The 19,794-nt window shown below is 41.3% G+C and overlaps 1 protein-coding gene across 1 annotated transcript in view; it reads right to left on the reverse strand.

Moving 5' to 3' along the window:
• STPG1 (sperm tail PG-rich repeat containing 1) overlaps nucleotides 1-19,794 on the reverse strand; it is a 362,003-nt gene that overhangs the window by 106,326 nt on the left and 235,883 nt on the right. Inside the window, exon 8 of the mRNA XM_053707188.1 lies at nucleotides 15,956-16,146. Within this exon, the coding sequence (XP_053563163.1) occupies nucleotides 15,956-16,146 (191 nt within the window). The remainder of the gene's footprint in view (nucleotides 1-15,955; nucleotides 16,147-19,794) is intronic.

Consider the following 19,794-nt stretch of genomic DNA (forward strand, 5'->3'; position numbering starts at 1 on the left):
TCTTCTTCTTCCGACGTCCAACTGAAGAATGAAGGTTCCTTTAAGGGACGTCATCCAAGATGGCGTCCCTCGAATTCCGATTGGGTGATAGGATTCTATCAGCCAATCGGAATTAAGGTAGGAAAATTCTGATTGGCTGATGGAGTCAGCCAATCAGAATCAAGTTCAATCCGATTGGCTGATCCAATCAGCCAATCAGATTGAGCTTGCATTCTATTGGCTGATCGGAACAGCCAATAGAATGCCAGCTCAATCTGATTGGATCAGCCAATCGGATTGAACTTGATTCTGATTGGCTGACTCCATCTTGGATGACGTCCCTTAAAGGAACCTTCATTCTTCAGTTGGACGTCGGAAGAAGAAGATTGATCCGCGCTGGAGGTCTCCACGATGGAGCCGTTCGTCATCGGATGAAGATAGAAGATGCCGCTTGGCTCAAGATGGTTGCCAGTCCGGATCTCCTCTTCTTCCCGGATAGGATGAAGACTTTGGAGCCTCTTCTGGACCTCTTCAGCCGCCGCTTGATAGAAGATTTCAGCCGGATTATGGATCGCCAGCCCCCGCTTGGGCTTGGATGAAGATTTCGGAGCCTGGAGCGATAGGTGAACCTGGCATGGTGAAGATAAGGTAGTAAGATCTTCAGGGGCTTAGTGTTAGGTTTATTTAAGGGGGGTTTGGGTTAGATTAGGGGTATGTGGGTGGTGGGTTGTAATGTTGGGGGGGGGTATTGTATGTTTTTTTTACAGGCAAAAGAGCTGAATTATTTGGGGCATGCCCCGCAAATGGCATTTTTCAGGGCTGGTAAGGTAAAAGAGCTTTGAACTTTTTTAATTTAGAATAGGATAGGGCATTTTTTATTTTGGGGGTCTTTGTTATTTTATTAGGGGGCTTAGAGTAGGTGTAATTAGTTTAAAATTGTTGTAATATTTTTCTAATGTTTGTAAATATTTTTTTATTTTTTGTAACTTAGTTCTTTTTTATTTTTTGTACTTTAGTTAGTTTATTTAATTGTATTTATTTGTAGGTATTGTATTTAATTAATTTATTGATAGTGTAGTGTTAGGATTTATTTTACAGGTAATTTTATAATTATTTTAACTAGGTAACTATTAAATAGTTATTAACTATTTAATAGCTATTGTACCTAGTTAAAATAAATACAAAGTTGCCTGTAAAATAAATATTAATCCTAAAATAGCTACAATATGATTATAATTTATATTAAAGCTATATTAGGGTTTATTTTACAGGTAAGTATTTAGTTTAGTTTTAATTAATAGGATTAATTTATTTAATAAGAGTTAATTTATTTAGTTAGATAAAAATTATATTTAACTTAGGGGGGTGTTAGGGTTAGGGTTAGATTTAGCTTTAGGGGTTAAAAAATGTATTAGAATAGCGGTGAGCTCTGGTCGGCAGATTAGGGGTTAATGTTTGAAGTTAGGTGTTGGCGAGGTTAGGGAGGGCAGATTAGGGGTTAATACTATTTATTATAGGGTTATTGAGGCGGGAGTGAGGCGGATTAGGGGTTAATACATTTATTATAGTAGCGGTGCGGTTCGGTCGGCAGATTAGGGGTTAATTATTGTAGGTAGGTGGAGGCGACGTTGTGGGGGCAGATTAGGGTTAATAAATATAAGGGTCGGCGGTGTTAGGGGCAGCAGATTAGGGGTACATAGGTATAATGTAGGTAGCGGCGGTGTACGGAGCGGCAGATTAGGGGTTAAAAAAAATATGCAGGTGTCAGCGATAGCGGGGTCGGCAGATTAGGGGTTAATAAGTGTAAGGTTAGGGGTGTTTAGACTCGGGGTACATGTTAGAGTGTTAGGTGCAGACGTAGGAAGTGTTTCCCCATAGAAAACAATGGGGCTGCGTTAGGAGCTGAACGCTGCTTTTTTGCAGGTGTTAGGTTTTTTTTCAGCTCAAATGGCCCCATTGTTTTCTATGGGGGAATTGTGCACGAGCATGTTTTTGAAGCTGGCCGCGTCCGTAAGCACAGCTGGAATTTAGAGTTGCAGTGGCGGTAAATATGCTCTAAGCTCTCTTTTTTGGAGCCTAACGCAGCCATTCTGTGAACTCTAAATACCAGCAGTATTTAAAAGGTGCGGGGGAAAAAAAGCACGCGTAGCTAACGCACCCCTTTGGCCGCAGAACTCTAAATCTAGGCCTTAATTACCTAAACTAAATACAATTAAATACAATTGAAAAAAATTATCTAAAGTACGAAAACCCCCCCCACTAAATTACAGAAAATAATAAAATAATTACACATTTTTTAAACTAATTACACCTAATCTAATCCCCCTAATAAAATAAAAAAAGCCCCCCAACATAATAAAAAGCCCTACCCTATACTAAATTACAAATAGCCCTTAAAAGGGCCTTTTGAGGGGCATTGCCCCAAAGTAATCAGCTCTTTTACCTGTAAGAAAAAGTACAATACCCCCCAACATTAAAACCCACCACCCACACACCCAACCCAACTCTAAAACCCACCCAATCCCCCCTTAAAAAAACCTAACACTAACCCCTTGAAGATCACCCTACCTTGAGAATTCTTCACCCAACCGGGCCGAAGTCCTCAACGTAGCCGGGCGAAGTGGTCCTCCAGACGGGCAGAAGTCTTCATCCAAGCCGGGAAGAAGAGGTCCTCCAGATGGGCAATCAGCCAATAGGATTTTTTCTACCTTAATTCCGATTGGCTGATCGGAATTCAAGGGACGCCAGCCAATCGGAATTCAAGGGACGCCATCTTGGATGACGTCATTTAAAGGAACCATCATTCTTCAGTTGGACTTCGTTTGAAGAGGATGCTCCGCGTCGGATGTCTTGAAGATGGAGCTGCTCCGCGCCGGATGGATGAAGATAGAAGATGCCGCCTGGATGAAGACTTATTACTTTGGGGCAATGCCCCGCAAAAGGCCCTTTTAAGGGCTATTTGTAATTTAGTATAGGGTAGCACTTTTTATTATTTTGGGGGGCTTTTTTATTTTATTAGGGGGATTAGATTAGGTGTAATTAGTTTAAAAAACTTGTAATTATTTTATTATTTTTTGCAATTTAGTGGGGTTTTTTTCGTACTTTAGATCATTTTTTTAAATTGTATTTAATTGTATTTAGTTTAGGTAATTAATTTAATTATAGTGTAGTGTTAGGTGTAATTGTAACTTAGGTTAGGATTTATTTTACAGGTACATTTGAATTTATTTTAACTAGGTAGCTATTAAATAGTTAATAACTATTTAATAACTATTCTACGTAGTTAAAATAAATACAAAGTTGCCTGTAAAATAAAAATAAACCCTAAGCTAGCTACAATGTAACTATTAGTTATATTGTAGCTATCTTATGGTTTATTTTATAGGTAAGTATTTAGCTTTAAATAGGAATAATTTAGTGAATTGTAGTAATTTTATTTAGATATATTTAAATTATATTTAAGTTGGGGGTGTTAGGGTTAGACTTAGATTTAGGGGTTAATACATTTAATATAGTTGCAACAACGTTGGGGGCAGCAGATTAGGGGTTAATAAATGTAGGTAAGTGTCGGCGATGTTAGGGACAGCAGATTAGGGGTTAATAAAATTTAACTAGTGTTTGCGATGCGGGAGGGCGCCGGTTTAGGGGTTAATATATTTTTTATAGTGGCGGCGATGTCCGGTTCGGCAGATTAGTGGTTAAAAAATATTTTTAAGTGTTTGTGATGTGGGGGGTTTAGGGGTTAATAGGTAGTGTACTTTAAATGCCTCTCGGCAAGCACTACCCAGGTGCTGAACCAAAGATGGGGCGGTTTGTAAGCTTACATTCCTGCTTTTTCAAATAAAGATACCAAGAGAAGCAAGAAAAATTGATAATAGGAGTAAATTAGATAGAGACTTAAAATTGCATGCTCTATCTGAATCAAGAAATACATAATTTGGGTTCAGTATCCCTTTAAAGTTCCAAAATGTATATATGAGATTGTGAATGAAAAATAGAAATGAAAAGTTTGCTGAACCCCTGTATCATTTTTTTTAAGACCACATTCAAAAGAGTGTGGGTTCAATTCTAAAATTAAGTACTCTCATTTCAATGCTAAGTGGTTGATTACTGAAAACAATCTTTCAAAGGGAGAAAAATCTGATCAGTTGTAGATCCACAAGGAAGAGACTACAAGCAACCTTTGTTGTTGCAGCCAAAAAAGACTGAAACTATGTAATGTTGGAATTGGGAAGGTAGGCCAAAAACAGTTAGGAGGCCTCTTCATTTTATTTTGAGTGGTGCAAGGTGTTAAAAGGGGGTCTTGTTCATAAGGGAGATGTCTTTGGTTTTCAGAGAGTATATGTTACTAGTGCATTATTAAGAGCACTGAGGGTGGTTGGCTGGGGAAGGTCATGCAGAGAGTCAGAGGAAGGTTGTTTAGTGAGGGACCATAGGTGGCATGGCTAGTCACAGATATGGGGCCACTTTGGTCACAGTTACTAGGGTTGTGGGTTTGTTGTGGGTTCACCATGGTTATGGAGGTTGGCATTTTAATACTGTGAATAAGGTTGAATCAAATATAATATTTGAAGTCAGATATGCTTACCTGATAAATGTCTTTCTTTCCGGATATGGAGAGTCCACAATGTCATTCCAATTACTAGTGGGAATATCACTCCAGGCCAGCAGGAGGAGGCAAAAAGCACCACAGCAAAGCTGTTAAGTGTCACTCCCCTACCCATAATCCTCAGTCATTCGACCGAAGGGAAACGGAAAAACGAATAACACAAAGGTGTAGAGGTGCCTGAGGTTTAGTAAAAAAACATAATTTATGCTTACCTGATCCTTGGTCCTCTCTGCATACCTTTTCCAAATTCTACAAATTGGATACTTTTGCCTCGGCTGAGGCTTCCTTTGGGAGAAAGGTTCTTCAAGCAGTGGTGCCTTCTGTTTAGGTCTGCCTGTCTTGTTCTCCCACCCTATTTATTCCGCGACCCCACCCTTAATTAAGACAGTTATTTCTTCTGTTAAGTGTGATCAGTCCACGGGTCATCATTACTTCTGGGATATTACTCCTCCCCAACAGGAAGTGCAAGAGGATTCACCCAGCAGAGCTGCATATAGCTCCTCCCCTCTACGTCACTCCCAGTCATTCGACCAAGGACCAACGAGAAAGGAAAAGCCAAGGGTGAAGTGGTGACTGGAGTATAAATTAAAAAATATTTACCTGCCTTAAAAATAGGGCGGGCCGTGGACTGATCACACTACAGAAGAAAGGAATTTATCAGGTAAGCATAAATTATGTTTTCTTCTGTTAAGTGTGATCAGTCCACGGGTCATCATTACTTCTGGGATACCAATACCAAAGCAAAAGTACACGGATGACGGGAGGGATAGGCAGGCTCTTTATACAGAAGGAACCACTGCCTGAAGAATCTTTCTCCCAAAAATAGCCTCCGATGAAGCAAAAGTGTCAAATTTGTAAAATTTGGAAAAAGTATGAAGCGAAGACCAAGTTGCAGCCTTGCAAATCTGCTCAACAGAGGCCTCATTCTTGAAGGCCCAAGTGGAAGCCACAGCTCTAGTAGAATGAGCTGTAATTCTTTCAGGAGGCTGCTGTCCAGCAGTCTCATAAGCTAAACGAATTATGCTACGAAGCCAAAAAGAAAGAGAGGTAGCAGAAGCTTTTTGACCTCTCCTCTGCTCAGAGTAAACGACAAACAGAGAAGACGTTTGTCGAAATTCCTTAGTTGCCTGTAAGTAAAATTTTAGAGCACGGACTACATCCAGGTTGTGCAGTAGACGTTCCTTCTTCGAAGAAGGATTTGGGCACAAGGAAGGAGCAACAATCTCTTGATTGATATTCCTGTTAGTAACTACCTTAGGTAAGAACCCAGGTTTAGTACGCAGAACTACCTTATCCGAATGAAAAATCAAATAAGGAGAATCACAATATAAGGCTGATAATTCAGAGACTCTTCGAGCCGAGGAAATAGCCATTAAAAATAGAACTTTCCAAGATAACAACTTTATATCAATGGAATGAAGGGGTTCAAACGGAACGCCCTGTAAAACATTAAGAACAAGGTTTAAACTCCATGGTGGAGCAACAGTTTTAAACACAGGCTTAATCCTGGCCAAAGCCTGACAAAAAGCCTGGACGTCAGGAACTTCTGACAGACGTTTGTGTAACAGAATGGACAGAGCTGAGATCTGTCCCTTTAATGAACTAGCAGATAAACCCTTTTCTAAACCTTCTTGTAGAAAAGACAATATCCTAGGAATCCTAACCTTACTCCAAGAGTAACCTTTGGATTCACACCAATATAGGTATTTACGCCATATCTTATGGTAAATCTTTCTGGTAACAGGCTTCCTAGCCTGTATTAAGGTATCAATAACTGACTCAGAAAACCCACGTCTTGATAAAATCAAGCGTTCAATTTCCAAGCAGTCAGCTTCAGAGAAGTTAGATTTTGATGTTTGAAGGGACCCTGTATCAGAAGGTCCTGTTTCAGAGGTAGAGACCAAGGTGGACAGGATGACATGTCCACCAGGTCTGCATACCAAGTCCTGCGTGGCCACGCAGGAGCTATTAGAATCACTGATGCTCTCTCTTGTTTGATTCTGGCAATCAATCGAGGAAGCATCGGGAAGGGTGGAAACACGTAAGCCATCCTGAAGTCCCAAGGTGCTGTCAGGGCATCTATCAGGACTGCTCCTGGATCCCTGGATCTGGACCCGTAACGAGGAAGCTTGGCGTTCTGTCGAGACGCCATGAGATCTATCTCTGGTTTGCCCCAACGTCGAAGTATTTGGGCAAAGACCTCCGGATGGAGTTCCCACTCCCCCGGATGAAAAGTCTGACGACTTAAGAAATCCGCCTCCCAGTTCTCCACTCCCGGGATGTGGATTGCTGACAGGTGGCAAGAGTGAGACTCTGCCCAGCGAATTATCTTTGATACTTCCATCATAGCTAGGGAGCTTCTTGTCCCTCCCTGATGGTTGATGTAAGCTACAGTCGTGATGTTGTCCGACTGAAACCTGATGAACCCCCGAGTTGTCAACTGGGGCCAAGCCAGGAGGGCATTGAGAACTGCTCTCAATTCCAGAATGTTTATTGGCAGGAGACTCTCCTCCTGACTCCATTGTCCCTGAGCCTTCAGAGAATTCCAGACGGCACCCCAACCTAGAAGGCTGGCGTCTGTTGTTACAATTGTCCAGTCTGGTCTGCTGAATGGCATCCCCCTGGACAGATGTGGCCGAGAAAGCCACCATAGAAGAGAATTTCTGGTCTCTTGATCCAGATTCAGAGAAGGGGATAAGTCTGAGTAATCCCCATTCCACTGACTTAGCATGCACAGTTGCAGTGGTCTGAGGTGTAAGCGTGCAAAGGGTACTATGTCCATTGCCGCTACCATTAAGCCGATTACCTCCATGCATTGAGCCACTGACGGGTGTTGAATGGAATGAAGGGTGCGGCAAGCACTTTGAAGTCTTGTTAGCCTGTCCTCTGTCAGGTAAATCTTCATTTCTACAGAATCTATAAGAGTCCCCAGGAAGGGAACTCTTGTGAGTGGAACGAGTGAACTTTTCTTTTCATTCACCTTCCATCCATGTGACCTTAGAAATGCCAGTACTAACTCTGTATGAGACTTGGCAGTTTGAAAGCTTGAAGCTTGAATCAGAATGTCGTCTAGGTATGGAGCTACCGAGATTCCCCGCGGTCTTAGTACCGCCAGAAGAGCACCCAGAACCTTTGTGAAGATTCTTGGAGCTGTAGCCAATCCGAATGGAAGAGCCACAAACTGGTAATGCCTGTCTAGGAAGGCAAACCTTAGGTACCGGTAATGATCTTTGTGAATCGGTATGTGAAGGTAGGCATCTTTTAAATCTACAGTGGTCATGTACTGACCCTCTTGGATCATAGGTAAAATTGTCCGAATAGTCTCCATCTTGAACGATGGAACTCTTAGGAATTTGTTTAGGATCTTTAAGTCCAGGATTGGTCTGAAAGTTCCCTCTTTTTTGGGAACCACAAATAGATTTGAGTAAAACCCCTGTCCCTGTTCCGATCGTGGAACAGGATGGATTACTCCCATTAACAAGAGCTCTTGTACGCAGCGTAGAAACGCCTCTTTCTTTGTCTGGATTGTTGACAACCTTGACAGATGAAATCTCTCTCTTGGAGGAGAGTATTTGAAGTCCAGAAGGTATCCCTGAGATATTATCTCTAGCGCCCAGGGATCCTGGACATCTCTTGCCCAAGCCTGGGCGAAGAGAGAAAGTCTGCCCCCCACTAGATCCGATCCCGGATCGGGGGCCCTCAATTCATGCTGTTTTAGGGGCAGCAGCAGGTTTCCTGGTCTGCTTGCCCTTGTTCCAGGACTGGTTAGGTTTCCAGCCTTGTCTGTAGCGAGCAACGGCTCCTTCCTGTTTTGGTGCAGAGGAAGTTGATGCTGCTCCAGCTTTGAAATTACGAAAGGAACGAAAATTAGACTGTCTAGCCTTAGCTTTGGCTTTGTCCTGAGGCAGGGCATGGCCTTTACCTCCTGTAATGTCAGCGATAATCTCTTTCAACCCGGGCCCGAATAAGGTCTGCCCTTTGAAAGGTATATTAAGCAATTTAGACTTAGAAGTAACATCAGCTGACCAGGATTTTAGCCACAGCGCCCTGCGTGCCTGAATGGCGAATCCTGAATTCTTCGCCGTAAGTTTAGTAAGATGTACTACGGCCTCCGAAATGAATGAATTAGCTAGTTTAAGGACTCTAAGCCTGTCCGTAATGTCGTCTAGAGTAGCTGAACTAATGTTCTCTTCCAGAGACTCAATCCAGAATGCCGCTGCAGCCGTGATCGGCGCAATGCATGCAAGGGGTTGCAATATAAAACCTTGTTGAACAAACATTTTCTTAAGGTAACCCTCTAATTTTTTATCCATTGGATCTGAAAAAGCACAGCTATCCTCCACCGGGATAGTGGTACACTTAGCTAAAGTAGAAACTGCTCCCTCCACCTTAGGGACCGTTTGCCATAAGTCCCGTGTGGTGGCGTCTATTGGAAACATTTTTCTAAATATCGGAGGGGGTGAGAACGGCACACCGGGTCTATCCCACTCCTTAGTAACAATTTCAGTAAGTCTCTTAGGTATAGGAAAAACCTCAGTACTCGCCGGTACCGCAAAATATTTATCCAACCTACACATTTTCTCTGGTATTGCAACTGTGTTACAATCATTCAGAGCCGCTAACACCTCCCCTAGTAATACACGGAGGTTTTCCAGTTTAAATTTAAAATTTGAAATATCTGAATCCAGTCTGTTTGGATCAGAACCGTCACCCACAGAATGAAGTTCTCCGTCCTCATGTTCTGCCACCTGTGACGCAGTGTCTGACATGGCCCTAATATTATCAGCGCACTCTGTTCTCACCCCAGAGTGATCACGCTTACCTCTTAGTTCTGGTAATTTAGCCAAAACTTCAGTCATAACAGTAGCCATATCCTGTAATGTGACTTGTAATGGCCGCCCAGATGTACTCGGCGCTACAATATCACGCACCTCCCGATCGGGAGATGCAGGTACTGACACGTGAGGCGAGTTAGTCGGCATAACTCTCCCCTCGTTGTTTGGTGAAATTTGTTCAATTTGTACAGATTGACTTTTATTTAAAGTAGCATCAATACAGTTAGTACATAAATTTCTATTGGGCTCCACTTTGGCATTGCAACAAATGACACAGGTATCATCCTCTGAATCAGACATGTTTAACACACTAGCAAATAAACTTGCAACTTGGAATACAATTCAATTAGAATAATATTAAAAACGTACTGTGCCTTTAAGAAGTACAGAAGATCTATGACAGTTGAAAATTAATAAATTGAAAACAGTTATAGTGTAAACAACACAACTTTAGCAAAGGTTTAATCCCATTAGCAAAGATAACAAATTCTGAAAGCAGGAAACAAATTACAGAATAAACGTTTTTTATCTCAGTCAACTATAATTCTCACAGCTCTGCTGAGAGAAATTACCTCCCTCAAAATAAGTTTTGAAGACCCCTGAGCTCTGTAGAGATGAACCGGATCATGCAGGAAATACAATGAGCTGCTGACTGAAATATTTGATGCGTAGCAAAAGCGCCAAAAAAACGGCCCCTCCCCCTCACACACAGCAGTGAGAGGAGAACAGAAACTGTCAGAAAAAAGATTAAGCAACTGCCAAGTGGAAAAATAGTGCCCAAACATTTATTCACTCAGTACCTCAGCAAATGAAAACGATTTTACATTCCAGCAAAAACGTTAAACATAATTTCTAGTTATTAAACAGCTTTATGTACTTCTTACAGTGTAATTCTAGTGAAGTACCATTCCCCAGAATACTGAAGTGTAAAGTATACATACATGACATTATATCGGTATGGCAGGATTTTCTCATCAATTCCATTGTCAGAAAATAAAAGCTGCTACATACCTCTATGCAGATTCATCTGCCCGCTGTCCCCTGATCTGAAGTTTACCTCTCCTCAGATGGCCGAGAAACAGCAATATGATCTTAACTACTCCGGCTAAAATCATAGCAAAAACTCTGGTAGATTCTTCTTCAAACTCTGCCAGAGAGGTAATAACACACTCCGGTGCTATTTTAAAATAACAAACTTTTGATTGAAGATATAAAACTAAGTATAATCACCATAGTCCTATCACACATCCTATCTAGTCGTTGGGTGCAAGAGAATGACTGGGAGTGACGTAGAGGGGAGGAGCTATATGCAGCTCTGCTGGGTGAATCCTCTTGCACTTCCTGTTGGGGAGGAGTAATATCCCAGAAGTAATGATGACCCGTGGACTGATCACACTTAACAGAAGAAATAACTGTCTTAATTAAGGGTGGGGTCGCGGAATAAATAGGGTGGGAGAACAAGACAGGCAGACCTAAACAGAAGGCACCACTGCTTGAAGAACCTTTCTCCCAAAGGAAGCCTCAGCCGAGGCAAAAGTATCCAATTTGTAGAATTTGGAAAAGGTATGCAGAGAGGACCAAGCTGCAGCCTTGCAAATCTGTTCCACAGAAGCTTCATTTTTAAAAGCTCAAGAAGAGGAGACAGCCCTAGTGGAATGAGCTGTAATTCTCTCAGGAGGTTGCTGACCAGAAGTCTCATAAGCAAAACAAATTATACTTCTCAACCAAAGGGAAAGAGAAGTAGCAGTAGCCTTCTGACCTTTACGCTTTCCTGAGAAACAAAGAAACAGGGCAGAAGACTGGCGAAAATCCTTAGTCGCCTGTAGTTAGAATTTTAGAGCACGCACAACATCCAAGTTGTGCAACAGATGTTCCTTGTGAGAAGAAGGATTAGTACAGAGAGAAGGAACAACAATTTCCTGATTAATATTTCTATCCGAAACCACTTTAGGAAGAAACCCCAATTTAGTACAAAGAACCACCTTATCCATATGAAAGATAAGGTAAGGCGAATCACACTGCAAAGACGACCAGGGCATGACAAAAAGATTAAACATCTGGCACATCCGCTAGACGCTTGTGTAACAAAATAGATAATGCAGAAATCTGACCTTTCAGAGAACTGACTGACTGACAACCCTTTCTCCAGACCTTCCTGGAGAAAAGCCAAAATTCTAGGAATCATAACTCTAGTCCAAGAGTAGCCCTTTGATTCACACCAATAAAGGTATTTATGCCATACTATATGGTTTTCGAGTAACAGGCTTGCGAGCCTGGATCATGGTTTCAATGACCGACTCAGAAAATCCACGCTTAGGCAGAACTAAGCGTTCAATCTCCAAGCAGTCAGCTTTAGAGAAACGAGATTTGGATGGAGGAATGGACCCTGAGTCAGAAGGTCCTTCCTCAGAGGTAACCTCCAAGGTGGCAGAGATGACATCTTTACTAGATCTGCATACTAGATCCTGCAAGGCCATGCAGGAGCTATTAGAATTACCGATGCTCTCTCCTGTTTGATATGAGCAATGACTCGTGGAAGGAGCACAAACGGAAGAATGCTAGGCCGAAATCCCAAGGAACCGCCAAAGCATCTATCAGGGCGGCCTGTGGATCTCTTGACCTTGAAACGTACCTTGGAAGTTTGGCGTTCTGCCGAGAAGCCATCAGATCCAACTCCGGCACCCCATTTGAGGGTTAACCTGGAAAACATCTCCAGATGGAGAGCCAACTCCCCGGGATGAAATGTCTGTCTGCTCAGGAAATCCGCTTCCCAGTTGTCCACTCCAGGAATGTGGATAGCAGATAGACAACAATTGTGAACTTCCGCCCACTGAATAATCCGTGCCAACTCCAAGATGTTTATGGGGAGAGCAGAATCCTCCTGAGTCCATAGACCCTGCACCTTTAACGAGTCCCAGACTGCTCCCAAGCCTAGCAAGCTGGCTTTCGTGCTCCCAATCACCCAGGAAGGTCTCCGGAAGCATGTGCCCTGAGACAGATGCTCCTGAGAAAGCCACCATGTCCATGGAAGTGACCATCAGACCAATAACCTCCATACATTGAGCCACTGATGGCCAAACAGTAGACTGAAGAGAGGGGCAAGAGGATAGAATTTTGGATTTTCTGACCTCTGTCAGAAAAATTTCATAGATAGGGAATCTATTATGGTCCTTAAGAAAATCACCCTTGTAGCTGGAACAAGGGAACTCTTTTACAGATTCACTTTCCATCCCTGGGAACGTAGAAAAGACAACAAGATCTCTGTATGAGAGTTTGCTTGTTGAATAGATGGCGCCTGAACCAATATGTCGTCCAGGTAGGGCGCCACTGCAATTCCCCAAGATGTGATAACTGCCAATAGAGCCAACAGCACCTTTGAGAAAATTCTGGGAGCTGTGGCAAGACCAAATGGAAGAGCCACAAACTGAAAGTGTTTGTCTAGAAAGGCGATTCTCAGGAACTTATGATGATCCCTGTGAACAGGAACATGAAGATACGCATCCTTCAGATCTATGGTCGTCATGAACTGACCCTCTTGAACCAAAGGAAGAATGGAACGAATGGTTTCCATTTTGAAGGATGGTACTCTGAGAAACATGTTATGACACTTTAGGTCTAGAATGGGTCAAAAAGTTCCCTCTTTTTTGTTAACCACAAACAGATTTGAATAGAATCCTAGGCCCTGTTCCCTTACTGGAACTGGAACAATCACTCCCAGGGAGGAAAGGTCCTGAACGCAGTTCAAGAATGCCTCTCTTTTTACCTGGTCTGCAGATAATCTTGAGAGGTGAAATCTGCCCCTGGGAGGGAAAGTTTTGAATTCTATTTTGTAACCCTGAGATACTATGTCCACAGCCCAAGGATCTGGGACATCTTGTATCCACGCTTGACAAAACAGAGAAAGTCTGCCCCCCACTTGATCCAATCCCGGACCGGGGGCAGACCCTTCATGAAGACTTAGACTCAGCTGCGGGTTTCTTAGATTGCTTCCCCTTGTTCCAAGACTGATTGGGTTTCTACAAAGACTTGGACTGTTCCTGCTTGGCAGAGGGAGAGGAAGACTTTGCTTTGAACTTACGAAAGGAACAAAAATTACTTTGACATCCTTTAGGTCTGTTGTTCTTGTCTTGTGGTAGAAAAGACCCTTTTCCACCCCGTAATATCAGAATTTTTTTCTGCCAGACCAGGTCCAAACAAGGTTTTACCCTTGTAAGGAAGCGCCAGAAGCTTGGACTTGGAGGTAACATCAGCTGGCCAAGATTTTAACCACAACGCCCTGCGGGCTAGAACAGTGAAGCCTGACATCTTGGCTCCCAGTCTAATAACATGCATGTTAACATCAGAAATAAAGGAATTGGCTAGTTTGAGAGCCTTAATCCTATCCTGGATCTCCTCCTGAATGGAGTCTTTACCAAAATTGATTCAGACAAGACGTTGCACCAATAAGATGCCGCACTTGTTACTGTGGCAATACAAACTGCAGGTTGCCATTGAAAAACCTTGTCGAACATAAGCCTCCAGCTTCTTGTCCATGGGGTCCTTAAAGAAGCAACTATCCTCTATAGGGATTGTAGTTCTCTTAGCCAGAGTAGAAATAGCCCCTTCTACTTTAGGCACCGTGCGCCATGAATCTATAATGGAGTCAGCTATAGGAAACATATTTTTAAAGATGGGAGACAGGGAGAAAATTAGCCCTGGTCTCGCCTGTAAAATAATCTCTGTCACACGGTCTGGAACAGGAAACACTTCCACAGAGGAAGGAACATCATAGTATTTATTAAGTTTACTAGACTTCTTAGGGTTGACAACGACAGAAGTATCAGAGTCATCCAAAGTAGCAAATACCTCCTTTAAAAGCACACAAAGGTGTTGAAGCTTAAATCTGAAGTTAACAGATAAAGGAATTATACTGTCCGAATCTGAGATTTCACCCTCAGAGGCTACCAACATATTCTTCTCATCAGACTTATAAAGGAGGGCAACCTGCGTAGCAGTTGGTGGAACAGAAACCTTACTATCTAAATTTTTAATTTTCCTCTTGCGTTTTCCCAGCATAGGAAAAGCAGATAATGCCACAGATACTGCAGAAGATACCTGTGAAGCAAAATCTGCGGGCAAATAAACTCCTCCAGGAGGCTGAGAGGAACTGCAGGGCACTGTGACATCATTGAGGCTTGGGACGTTTGAGGAAAAAGCTGTGGCATTGCCTGAGCAGCATCATCCTGAGAGACATTGGGCTCAGAGGGCAAAATCTTATTTTTACACTCTATAGTTCCAGCTAGGCAAGCAGCACAAAATTGCATAGGCAAAACAATTTGTGCCTCTAGGCATAATATACATTTGTCACAAGCAACTGATTCTTGATCCATATTGAGCAAAAGAATGCCCAAAAAATAATTTGAGATAATTTTTTTATTTATATTGAAAAACTAGTGTCTCTTTAAGAGATTCTTTTTTACCTCAGAGCACTATTGCAATGAAACCAAAATCAAATACAGGCAACCTCTACACCCCAGATACACTGGGGTGCCCTACCTGACCTCCAGAAAACAAACTAGCAAGGAGAGACAACCCCTCGGCTTAGAGATTTGAAAGCGGAAGAGCGGGTCACATGACTATCCGGCCAAAGTAAATGAGCAGCTAAAATTGAAAGCGCGCGTACTGAAAACAGACCGGCATTAGTATAACAGGAAAAAAAAACGATCATCACCAACACACACTCAGTATCTTCTGACCATAATGCATTTTCACAAGTTACATGCTCAAAGAAGAAAATGCAGCTGCAAGCCCTCTAAAAATATCTAAGTGGGGTTGTTTGAAATACACAAAACATATCCCCATAAATGAGCCACAAATACAAATGAAGGCTAAACTTTAGCAGTCTCTAAGTCACATTACCCAGTGCCTGCACCCTGCCAATAAATATCCTAAACAAAGGATATAACATGTCCCAATCTTCTTAAAGTTGCAGCTCAACCTTTATTAAGTGCACAGTCTCCAATACCTAGAAGACAAAAAAGGCACTTATCTGCAATCTAGTTGTCAGGCAGGATGACAGCTTACAAGGTGTGAGAGGACACATACTCCACACAGAGACCTGTAGAAAAAGAAAGAACAGAGTAACCCACTATGGCTTTCTATAACTAGGGCAGCAATATGTTAGGAAACTAAGTAAGGACTACCTCACAACTTTCTAACTGCTTAAAAGCAACCACTACTCTGCTGAAGAGATTAACGTGGACTCAGCAAAACCCCAAATGCTTGCTTGCAGGGAAACTACCCAAAAAAGGAATTCATTTCTTCAGACACCAAACTTCACCTCCTCCACTGACAGAGGCAAAGAGAATGACTGGGGATTATGGGTAGGGGAGTGACATGTAATAGCTTTGCTGTGGTGCTCTTTGCCTCCTCCTGCTGGCCAGGAGTGATATTCCCACTAGTAATTGGAATGACTTTGTGGACTCTCCATATCTTAGGAAAGAAATATTTTTTTTTATTATAAAACACATTTGTTTAGAGTTCATCTACTTACCAGGTCCAGGTAATTCTCCCCCTGAAACATCTCCAGTCCACCGACTTGTGTTAGACAGAAAAACAGCACTGGAAATATATTGTCTAGGAGGTCCTTCATAGTCTACAATCTCATACTGCCCAGGCCCTGGAGGAGATGGTGCTTTGGGAAGTGACACAGCTGGAGCAGAGAAACACAAGTAATGTTTCCTCCTATTAAAAATAAAATATAAAGTTGTATTATTTGTTTTCAGTTATTCGATTTAAAGTTTATTGGTTTATCTCTTATCATTTAAGTATTTTATGAAAACATAGCTCACTTTCACAAACAAAATCAGATTCTTTTTGGAGAAGCATTACAAAGTTCCAGCATGCAAAATATTTGTGGCCAGGGCCTTTTATCGTTCGATACCATGGCATGTTAAAGGTGGGGCTAGGGGCATGACTATGACCACAGAGTGTGCGCCGGTTTGTGCATTTCAGTAAAGACTCCCCGCAGATGAAGTGCTGCTTATTTCCTTAATATTTGACTGCTAAATATGCATGTGTTTTCCATACAACCAGCAGGAGACTCAGCTAAAATTTAAAAATAAGTTTGGACAATGATAAAGAGACGTGAGACTAAAGGTTTCCTAGAATACATAAAATAGTAAAGTTAAAATAATATAAACAGGAAAGAAGGAAATAAAGATATAAGTGTCAATAAGTTTACATTTGTACCTGTGTGTAAGTTTATAGATTATAGTTTTCCAAAATTAGTCCTCAAGGCTTAAAGAGATACTAGACCCAATTTTTTTATTTCACGATTCAGATAAAGCATGCAATTTTAAGCAACTTTCTAATTTACTCCTACTATCAATTTTCCTTTGTTCTCTTGCTATCTTTATTTAAAAAGCAGGAATTTAAAGCTTAGGAGCCAGCCCATTTTAGGTACACTACCATGGATAGTGCTTGTCTATTGGTGGCTAAATTTAGCAAACCAATAAGCAAGCATAACCCAGGTTCTGAACAAAAAATGGGCTTGCTCCTAAGCTTTACATTCCTGTTTTTTAAATAAAGATAGCAAGAGAACAAATAAAAATTTATAATAGAAGTAAACTTGAAAGTTGCTTAAAATTGCATGCTCTATTTGAATCATTAAAGAAAAAAATTGGGTTTAGTGTCCCTTTAACCCCTTAAGGACCAAGGACATACAGGGTACGTCCTACAAAAAGAGTCAGTTAATGACCAAGGACGTACCCTTTATGTCCTCAGGGGTTTCAAGAGGTGGAAACAATTGTGATCGTTTCTAGACGCTTTTAGGGTATTGCAGTGATGCCTCCTGCAATACCCTTTCTTAAGCATCTGATGCAGAGAGAGCTACTCTGTGGCCCTCTCTGCATCGGCCAGCGATGGTGCTGATCGTTGGTGGGTGGGAGCCATTGCAGGTAGGCGGGTGTGAGGCCCATCACTGGGAACTTCCGGCTGTTGGTGTATGCCATTTGGCAGCAAAGAGTGAGAGAGGGGAGGGTTAGAGAGCTGTTTGGGGGGCTCAGGGAGGTTGGGTGGTAAGGGGGGATCCTACACTGCAGAAAATATAAAATTAAAAAAAACAAAAAAAAACAAACAAACCATAACCTTTTATTTTTATACTGGCAGACTTTCTGCCAGTACTAAAGATGGAGGTAACAATAGTGAGGTGGGGGAGGCAAGGGAGCTGTTTGAGAGGGGGCAGGGAGGGATCAGGTGGTTGGATGCGTCAGGTGGGAGGCTGATCCATACACTAAAGCTAAAATTAACCCTTCAAGCTCCCTAATTAACCCCTTCACTGCTGGGCATAATAAAAGTGTGGTGAGCAGCAGCATTTAACAGCCTTCTAATTACTAAAAAGCAATGCCAAAGCCATATGTCTGTTATCTCTGAAAAAAGGGGATTCTAGAGAATCATTTACAACCATGTGTGCCATAATTGCACAAGCTGTTTGTAAATGTTTTCAGTGAGAAACCTCAAAGTTTGTGAAAAAGTGAATGATTTTTTTTATTTGATCGCATTTGGCGGTGAAATGGTGGCATGAAATATACCAAAATGGGCGTAGATCAATACTTTGGGTGGACTAATAAAAAAAAATATATATACATGTAAAGGGTTAGTCAGGGATTCCTGACAGATATCATTGTTAAAATGTAACATGCAAATTTTGAAGAAAAAAAATGGTTTGGAAATAGCAAAGTGCTACTTGTACTTACTGCCCTATAACTTGCAAAAAAAGCAAAGAACATGTAAACATTGGGTATTTCTAAACTCAGGACAAAATTTAGAAACTACTTAGCATGGGTGTTTTTTGGTGGTTGTAGATGTGTAACAGATTTTGGGGGTCAAAGTTAGAAAAAAGTGTGTTTTTTTATAGTAAATTATAAGATTTGATGAAAGAAAACATAATGTATGTAAGAACTTACCTGATAAATTAATTTATTTCATATTGGCAAGAGTCCATGAGCTAGTGACATATGGGATATACAATCCTACCAGGAGGGGCAAAGTTTCCCAAACCTCAAAATGCCTATAAATACACCCCTCACCACAACCACAATTCAGTTTAATGAATTGTCAACTAGTGGGGTAATAAAGAAAGGAGTAAAAAAGCATAAACAAAGGAATTTGGAAATAATTGTGCTTTATACAAAAAAATCATAACCACCATAGAAAGGGTGGGCCTCAGTGGACTCTTGCCAATATGAAATAAATGAATTTATCAGGTAAGTTCTTACATAAATTATGTTTTCTTTCATGTAATTGGCAAGAGTCCATGAGCTAGTGACATATGGGATAGCAATACCCAAGATGTGGAACTCCACGCAAGAGTCACTAGAGAGGGAGGGATAAAATAAAAACAGCCATTTTCCGCTGAAGAAAATTAATCCACAACCCAAAATATAAGTTTATTCTCATAAATGAAAGGAAAAAACTTAAAACATCAGCAGAAGAATCAAACTGAAACTTTTCTACCAAAAACTAAAGAAGCAAATACATCAAAACAGTAGAATTTAGTAAATGTATGCAAAGAAGACCAAGCTGCTGATTTGCAAATCTGATCAACTGAAGCTTCATTCTTAAAAGCCCACAAAGTGGAAACTGATCTAGTAGAACAAGCTGTAATTCTCTGAGGCGGGGCATGACCCGACTCCAAATAAGCTTGATGAATCAAAAGCTTTAACCACGATGCCAAGGAAACGGCAGAGGCCTTCTGACCTTTCCTAGGACCAGAAAAGATAACAAATAGACTAGAAGTCTTCCTGAAATCTTTAGTAGCTTCAACATAATATTTCAGAGCTCTCACCACATCCAAAGAATGTAGAGATCTCTCCAAAGAAGTTTTAGGATTAGAACACAAAGAAGGGACAACAATTTCTCTATTAATGTTGTTAGAATTCACCTTAGGTAAGAATTTAAATGAAGTTCCACAAAACCGTCTTATCCTGCTGAAAAATCAGAAAAGGAGATTCACAAGAGAGAGCAGATAATTCAGAAACTCTTCTAGCAGAAGAGATGGCCAAAAGAAACAATACTTTCCAAGAAAGTATTTTAATGTCCAAAGAATGCATAGGCTCAAATGGAGGAGCCTGTAAAGCCTTCAAAACAATGGTGTAGAGTGTATGACAAACTGATATGATAATATCAATATACAAAAATGTGGTGTTAAATCATTAAATACAACATATATCAATAATTACAAAAAGGCATAAGTAGAAGATACAGACTAGATAGTAGAACTTGTAAAGTCCTTAAGGGAAAATAATAAGTTTCAGTGTAGAACGATGGGAGGACACAAAAATTGTGCAACGTGTTTCTCAGCCACCAGTGGCTGTTTTCATTAGGCTTAAG

The sequence above is a fragment of the Bombina bombina genome, chromosome 3 (assembly GCF_027579735.1).
Source record: "Bombina bombina isolate aBomBom1 chromosome 3, aBomBom1.pri, whole genome shotgun sequence".
Lineage (NCBI taxonomy): Eukaryota > Metazoa > Chordata > Amphibia > Anura > Bombinatoridae > Bombina > Bombina bombina.